Below are 8750 nucleotides of genomic sequence, written 5' to 3'. Positions count from 1 at the left end.
TTTTTTTTTTTTTTTTTTTTTTTTCGAGTAAAACAATTTAAGGACGCTACAGTTATACAGCGGAGTCTTTTTTTTTTTTTTACGAATCCGCTTATACAAATCGACCCCACGTTGCATCGTACCTGACGGCTTAAGTTTCATTTTAATGCAAATGTACATCGGTAGACACTTTGATTTCGCGTATTACGCTGTCCGTTCGATAGATCATTTTTTCCTGTACTTTGCAAGTCGCTGGATCACTGTTTATAATGAAAGAAATAATAAAATAAACGACACGCGGATGTCCCCTGGCCAAGGTGAAGGTTTTCGCGATTTCCTATCGAACTGTGCTGATATCGACAATTCGATCACGGACACGTGACGGACTGATTGAATCCGTAATCAAATATTTTGACAATTCGCTGAATCAGATTTACGATAACTCGTATCGTTTTACGTGAAATCACTTAAGCGTGCCTTACGTCAGTTTATACGTATATTGAGATCGTTCGTTATTTATCTCGATAGATAAGCTCGTGGACTATAACGGTTCGATTAGAGATCTTGAAAGATGAGATAAATTATCGATTTTCCTCCTAATCCATGGCTCTTAGTTACTGCACGGATACTTGGCCAGGAGTGTATCTCGAGTGGATAAAAAGAGAGTGGATAAGGGGATTGGGAGGTGGGAAGTGGGTGGATCATGAATCCGGAAGCTCATGATGTAATAGCGTCGAATATCGTAGTACAGAGAGAGATGACAGCCGGATGCTGGGAGGTTCATGGAAGATTCTCCAGAATGGGGGACCAAGCGCAGCATCCCTGTCACGTCGACTTCGCCACTTGATCTTGGTTCCTTTAGACTTTGCGATTGTTCCATGCGAAACTTATACACCCTGTGTTCGATTATTAACAGACGAAGAGGGTCTCCCTCGGGGTCGGAGGCGTCCTGGTGGAGCTGCCAGCTGAGCGGATCGGCTGGGACCATCCCGTGGAGTTCGTTTTATCCTGCATCGGCTACGCCGTTGGGATTGGAAATATTTGGCGTTTTCCATACCTCGTGTATCGCAATGGCGGAGGTACGTATACCAGTGGATAAAAGTTTATTCCTAAAATATCGAACGGGAAATAGGATATCTTTGTCTTCTTTTTTTCTCCTTTCTTTCATTTCACGACACTTGATTTCCCATAGCTTGTGAAACGCGATACTACATAGTATATTTTTTTTCTTACGCCAATGTCGAATATCCTCTTAAGCAGTCAGTTGATACTGCGGTTTTGAAAGCGTCCTTAAGGACCCCGAAATCGGATGAAGATCTCTTGGGCCATGGACGAAAAAAAAAAAAAGAAAAAAAAAGTCTAAAAAAATATCATCGAATAAAATATTAATCCACGTTATATAAAATTTAAACGAACACTCGGTATTATCGTTCTATAGATGTCCCTCGGGTCCAGAAGAGATTCAATTCCCGTCCCTGATAACGAACCTTCGATTTTTCAGGAGCCTTCCTGATACCCTTCACTTTAATGTTAATTACGCTGGGTCTGCCGATATTCTTTTTCGAGCTGGCCATAGGCCAGTACACCGGCCTGGGACCGAACGAGGCGTTCGCCAGAATGGCACCAGCATTCCACGGTCTTGGTTACTGCACGGTAGTGGTCATTACCTTAATAACCATCTACTACATGGTCCTCGTATCCTGGACCCTCTTTTATACCTTCGCATCGTTCTCATCCAAGCTGGGCTGGGCCTACTGTGACAATGACTTCAACAGCAATGGTCAGTATACTCGCACGTAACACATGCTAAATATACAATCCACCCACCTAACCCAAAAGGAAATTAATTTCTTACGTTGGTATCCTGTATTCAAAATTTCATCTTTCTACCCCATGAAATTTAACGATAATCATCAATTATCAAGATAACGTTTCAAATATCCTCATCTCATTCTCGTCCATTACCTACCATAACACTTCGCCAAGAAATTCAAGTCTAAAATATACTACGCCTTCTTCTCCCGTTGGATCTTAGATATCCAAGCGCATAGTTGCATCGTTCAGCCACATGTACGTTTATTATCTTTACGTCTCTCGGTGACCCAAAGCATCCAGCTTCCAACTTGTACCATTCTGACCTGAGATTGTCCTCGTAGACTGTTACAGCGGGCTTCAAGATAAGGATTGCCAGGCCAACGACTCCACTACCATATTTTACAATAAAACCTGCACGGCCATTACCGCAGTTTGCGAAAGCTACGGCTACGCTGACGGAGGTAACAGCACGCACTGTTTTCAGGGTAACAATGCAACGGCCATACGATATATATATACCCGTATACTTTCTTCGGAGGAATATTTCAGGTATATACTTTCTTACGGTGTACCGACCTTGTATCTTGCTTTGTAATAGATTATATATATGTATACTCTAACGCTACTGAATGGCTGCCCCCGCCCATCCAGCAGCCCTTGGACCACGTACCCACAGCCTCCGACAGATGGGCCCGCAAGTGAATCACACATGCTGGACCAATAACTTATTTTTTTTTTTCCACAAGTAACTTAGAAAGTATGAAAACTACCACTCTTGATTCATACATTTTTGGAAAAAAATTTTTATTCCAGCATCCAAGTATCTTTGCAGGCACCTCACGTTATCAATTCCGTGACTAGTCCTATCGTATAATCGAATAGCAAGGGTACCAATGCCCTTCCTACTTAAGAGATTAAAAACCTCACAGATCCTACAACCGCGGCTTGGGGTACCAATTCCCCGTCTAGTGTGCAAGGACCATATTTTTAAGAAGGCACGGACGGTATCAAAGTAACTTTTAACGTTACAATATATATTCGCAGTGACTACGTCCTGGGTATACGCGGCGCCACGTGGTACAACTTTGGCGGCATTAGGTGGGAGTTACTAGGCTGTCTTGTTCTGGCTTGGATAATCTGTTATCTGTGTGTGATAAGAGGGGTCCAGAGCGTCGGGAAGGTCGTCTACTTCACTGCGCTCTTTCCGTACGTGGTACTAATCGCACTTCTAATACGGGGTGAGTCACTAGTAATATTGATGTTATACACACATGGTTACGTGATGCCGGTAGGTGGGTCCCGGAGACCCTATAAATCCTATCGGTTCTAATGGGGTTGAAACTATAGGGAGGTAACGTGGGGAATTCAGAATTTGACTCGAGGACTACTCGTCTAGTATTTCCGTGCTGTACGGGGCTGTGATGATTTTTGAAAAATTTTCTTTTTTCAGGTGTCACCCTAGACGGAGCCAAGGATGGTGCCATTTGGCTAATTACCCCTGTATGGTCAACCCTCTTGAGTGCCAATGTCTGGGGCGACGCTGCCTCACAAATATTTTATTCTCTTGGCATCGGCTGCGGATCCCTGGTCACTTTGTCTAGCTATAGCTCCTTCACGAACAATTGTCACAGGTGAGAAATACGTTTAGTTCGTGGTACGATTACCGGCAGGGCTTTGTCACGGCTTTGTCCGGCGTGTAACTTAGCTCTGTACGGGTTAACCTGGACGCGACGTGGCGCCTCGAATTTGCCAGATTGTCTGATTTTCGGAAATGATGGACTGCTCCTCGCGCTTCCCATGAAATATCCATCGCACGTACACTCGACCTCGGCTAACTCTCGTAATGCGGGGAATCAAACGTTTCGGTTTGATGGCGAATGCATTTTCACGGTAAATAGATTCGTGACGTGTTTCGAGGTCGGTCGGTGACTTCGTACGCTGATTAAGGATCGATTGCGTTAAATAAGAGAGTGCTGGTTGTAATGTGCTGCTAAAATATTTATGAAATATTTTTAGGCTTGATATATATATATATATATATATATATATACCCTTTGCACTCGGCATAAACTAAAGTATGACAACTGAAGCCGCCATTTGTTTGTTCGATATTTTACTATTTTCCCGTACTAGTCGGCTAGTATCGAAATTTCGGTTTTTACATTGTATTCACAGAAACGTGACACTGCCACCGGTATCTCTGGTGGCGATCGATAAATCGAATAATAAAGTAAAAAAAAAAGTTACTACATACGCGGTATATAAGAGCGTGCGCGCTTCGCTCGTTACACCTACCACGTATATCTGTATATAAATATTAAATATATATTTTCTATATGTCCCTCTTTTAATTTTCTCAGGGACGCAATATTTGTCACGCTCACTAATCTTTTCACCTCGGTCTTCGCCGGATTCGTAATATTCTCCATCATGGGATTCCTCGCGCTGAAGATGAACATGCCAATCGATGAGGTAGTTCAGAGCGGCACGGGATTGGCTTTCATCGCCTATCCCGAAGCCGTGGTGAGGATGCCACTTCCGAATCTCTGGGCGGTGCTCTTCTTCTTCATGCTCTTCATTCTGGGACTGGGTAGCCAGGTCAGTAAGTGGTCTCGGTCGGTGACCCGCGCTACATCCTCGTATTTGGAAATGCGAGGACTGCGAGCCTCCGGAGCTATTCAAACGTAAAATTAACTTTCGCTTCTAACGATAAGTCCACTACCGCAAAGACACCGGGTATTAGTACCAGCACGATTCTTGGTATTACCGTCGGTGCTGCTGCTGGCACAGAGACGCCGTTACTATTACTACCGACTATTACTATCCGTAGAGACTTCGGAATAATTATAGCCTACGGTGGCGATCGGAGGACGCTCGGCTGCACGGTTTATTGAGCGTAACAATTTTAATTATCTCCTAGAAATCTTGCCGGTGGAAACTAGAGAAAAGGGGAAAAAGTGGAAAAAGACGGTAGCGGCCAGACCGCCATTAAACTTCTCCCTCACGTGCAAGACATGGCAAGCAATGCCTTTTACGTCCTGAGAATCTCTGCTTTGTCTTATATAATCAAAAGAATTATTGTCATCCCCCTTTCAACCCTTAGCGTTCACACCCTTCTTCATTCCCATATCAAATTCTTCTTTTTGTTTTTACCTTGTTCCCCGGTATATCTCGCTGCTTCCGTATCGAGCCTTTGATCGTTTGTTTGATATTCGGAATTTAAATGTAAAAAAAAAATCATTCTTGGAAAATAATTAAATTTTACTTTCTCATCGCAGTTCGCCGGAGTCCAGGCCATAAACACTGCCATACTGGACGTACGTCCTGACCTACGGAAACACGAGTCCCTCGTTATATTAGCAATATGCGTTTCCTGTTGCGTTCTGGGCATACCTATGGTATTCGATGGTGGCGTTTACCTATTTACATTGATGGACTGGAACACTGCATCATGGGCCATACTATTGATTGGCATGGCGGAAGTCGTGTTAGCCTCATGGTGCTACGGCTGCAACAGATTCTTGGATAACATAGCCGACATGACAATGAAGTTTGGACGAATTCTTCGCGGCTACTGGTGGTTATGCTGGGTGATATTAGCACCGGTTACAGCAGCTGTGAGTAGTGCAAATTTGGCGTATGATTTTTTTCAAAAAAAAATTTTCTAAAAAACATGCACCAGGTCCGCGGTCACTTGGTCAGGACGAATCGAACGGTGGGACGAAATCGAAAAATTAGACAAGAGGTACCGATACGAAAATTTTCAAAAAAATTTCCGATTACGATAATGGCTATCGAGATAATTAATTCAAGCGTGGAATAACGTTACGCAATCCTGAAAAGAAACGGCTGCTTGTCGATATTTTACTGAAACACTTGCCGGTACTGAATAAGCGTCTTACGGTACTCCAGCTATTCTGTCTGTTACCAGACGCCAGCGTACTTCCAAATCATGACCTTTTCATTTCGCTCTAAACACTTTTTCCCTTATAGATTTATTCGTCCTATGCATCCCTGGCGTCTCTTACACGACACGCGTAACTACGACTCTCGTACAGATACGTACAGTTACGTGAGTACGTTCGCGCTAACGAGAAGGCTCGTCCTGTTTCCCGGTAGCGCACGGCTATTAGAATGTTTTCCTTTTTTATTTACGGCCCACCGTCTTCCCTTCTCATTTACTAATGGCACGTAATTCCTTAAACAAATTGTGTTCCCACCTCGGTACCGTAACCATTTACTTCTTCGCATTCGGCTATATACCGTTTATATACTACATAACGGTAAATAGCATAGAAAATTATTCAGAAATATTGCACCGACCGACGATAGCACATTCGCTTGATTTCTATAGGAAATCCACCTTCGGCTGACGCGATACTTCCGAATACCCCTGCATATGCCTATATACACATATGTGAACATTGTCATCGGCGTCCCCCCTAAGGCATAGTCGGGCATAGCTGACGAGCCTCTTCTGTTATTTTCAAGCTTGAAAGATTTCGTTCGCACCCCCTAACCCCCCCCCGTCACCTTTACCCCACCCCTGTTTTCTTCCACCCCTCCGTCCTAACTTCACCCGATTCCCTTCTGGCTCCTCGAATATCACACCTTCCACGTCTATAACGAATCTCAACCCACAGGCAGTCTTCGTATTCCAAATGTACACCTACGAGCTGGCAAGTTACAACGGAATGGTCTTCCCATGGTGGGCGGACGTAATTGGTTGGCTAATTGGATTGTCTACGCTGGCACCGCTTCCTATATTCTTTTTCTACCGTTTATGGAAACAGCCGGTAAGTAGTTCCGGTGGAAGTATGAATTTTGAAAATTTTTAAAATTCAATAGCCCGATCCTACTTTTCTACGATACGCGATCGTAGCTGAAAAGAAAAAAAGGAAAATGTACGATCAATACCATATAGGTATACTACAGTCACACATATACATATACATGTCAATACATATACATTGGTCACTATATGGTTTCTATAAAATTCTTTTGGCCAACGATCAATTCATGTCACGGGTTGAGAAGCTTTCCGCTGGGATCGCGAACGTGACGTCATCGCGTTTCACGTATTCTATGTACTTGCCGAGTGCTTTTGGCTCGAGTAACATAGAGTTTAAATCATCTTGTTTTCTCGTAATACGAGACGATATACTCACGGGATGCCGTAACACTTTTCGTTACGTTGACAGGATGCGTCATTAAGTCGAACGACTGATAGGAGAGTAACGAACGCCGTGTCATTTTTACGAATTGCTCGTTCGGCGCTTTGCTCCGTCGTAGCGTAACGGCCGTTCCGTTTGATAAACGGTAATTGGCCATTAGGACGTGTAGGCCTTGTTTTTCTCCTTTTTTCCCTTTTCTTTCTACGTACGAGATCGTTCGCGAGATGTTGGGCATTCGAGCATGGGTTCGGTCGAGCAGTGCCTTTGCCCGTTGACGGATCGTCGGAACGAAGTCAGAGCTTTATAAATGTAATGGCGTAGAGTAACCGGAAGTATAGCTATATTGATTTTTGAATAATCAACGATCTTGGCACTGCGAACGGAGCCACGCATGGAGTTTACAATTGAACATATGTATATTTATTTACTTTTGACATTCACGAAATAATTTTCCCGTGGGAAATAAGCGACTGTCGTTTGACAGTTCGGCCCGATGTTACGGTAACCACGTGCGCAGTATATTTCGTTACGTGTGTACAATCTGATACGTCGCGCCCTATCAATGATTGTAATGAGACCGTACGAGCTGACAATTCATAATCGGACTTACTCAATGTTTATAAATTCCCTACAGGTGGCTTCGACGTTGTTTAAACCAGCCGAGAACTGGAGACCCCAGGGAAGGGGCACAGTAGCCAGGGAAAGTGAGGAGGTAGGACCTCCGATTACAAACCCTGCTTTTATCGGGGACGATGATAAGCCTTGAAGGTGAAAACGCGGGAACATTCCTGCGGGACTGAACGAGGTAAGGGAGGAATGAGAAAAAAAAATAAGGGAAATAAAAAAATACAGCTTCCCTTACAAGCAATTGAATGCCGTGTTGCGTTAGGTCAGTATTCATTACACTGTCACATATATATATGTACTACGGGATGTAAAATAAAAAAAATTTTGTAAAGTACGATTAAGTCCAAAAAAATGTAATCGTATGAAAATAAATAATTTTTTGCAATCGCATTCTACGATTGAAATTACATGCACGCTGATATTTTGGAAAATTTTATTTCATCGCACCATGTCAGAAGTCTTTCATAAAAAAAAAACAAAGTAACTCGCAACCGATTCTACGAGTTTTTTTTACCAGACAGAAGTTTGACGAACTGCGTCGTTAAATGAGCCCGGGCGAATGTCTCGTTAACAAGTTCCACAGGGCTTCGACGCGCGTGCCCGTGCGTTGGTGGCCTTAACGAACGTAGCGGGGCTCGTGAAAATTCGTACGCGTACGCAGTTAGGGTGTACGATTATGGGAAAGGCGGTAAATTCGAAAAAAAAAAAAAAAAAAGAAAAAAAAAAGAGTCTTACCGAACGAAGCAAAAGTCGTGCCACGAAGATGCATGGTTCACGAGTAAATGAAGGGTCAGTCGAGTGTAAGGAGTAGGTCGCGGATAACGAGAAAAAGGTGGGGCTTGAAATAGTTGTAACTAAGGTCATTTACTCGGGGGCTGTTCGTGTTTAGTGCGCCGAGGTCAGACGGGGCAATTAGTTTTTAATTGTCATTAATTATCCCGTGCGCCGGCCTCACGGGGTACTTGACAACTTTGCGTCGCCAGTCGCCGCGGTTAGGCGTTAGTTGGGTACCAAGTGACATAAGGAAACAATTAACGCTCGCTAATGTAATTAATTGGAATTTCTACGGGGTTGCCTACCGAACTAACGTCTCGGAGGGCGGAGGAATTTATTGTTACCAATTTGTTATGCCGCGTGGGGGCATTATTAGCCACC

General features: G+C 43.6%; 1 protein-coding gene across 1 annotated transcript in view; it reads left to right on the top strand.

The window, feature by feature from the left end:
• Window positions 1-8016, top strand: part of LOC107273078 (sodium- and chloride-dependent GABA transporter 2) — a 9261-nt gene extending 1245 nt beyond the window's left edge. Inside the window, exons 2-10 of the mRNA XM_015750890.2 lie at window positions 896-1058; window positions 1481-1759; window positions 2136-2343; window positions 2839-3032; window positions 3245-3425; window positions 4155-4392; window positions 5073-5411; window positions 6438-6590; window positions 7603-8016. Of these exons, the coding sequence (XP_015606376.1) occupies window positions 896-1058; window positions 1481-1759; window positions 2136-2343; window positions 2839-3032; window positions 3245-3425; window positions 4155-4392; window positions 5073-5411; window positions 6438-6590; window positions 7603-7734 (1887 nt within the window). The 3' untranslated portion in view covers window positions 7735-8016. The remainder of the gene's footprint in view (window positions 1-895; window positions 1059-1480; window positions 1760-2135; window positions 2344-2838; window positions 3033-3244; window positions 3426-4154; window positions 4393-5072; window positions 5412-6437; window positions 6591-7602) is intronic.
• The last annotated feature ends 734 nt before the right edge of the window (window positions 8017-8750 follow it).

This window comes from Cephus cinctus, unplaced genomic scaffold (genome assembly GCF_000341935.2).
Source record: "Cephus cinctus unplaced genomic scaffold, Ccin1 Ccin1_scaffold1362, whole genome shotgun sequence".
In the NCBI taxonomy this organism is placed as follows: domain Eukaryota; kingdom Metazoa; phylum Arthropoda; class Insecta; order Hymenoptera; family Cephidae; genus Cephus; species Cephus cinctus.
Note: the sequence above shows the minus strand (reverse complement) of the source record. Positions and strands in the feature narration are given on the sequence as shown.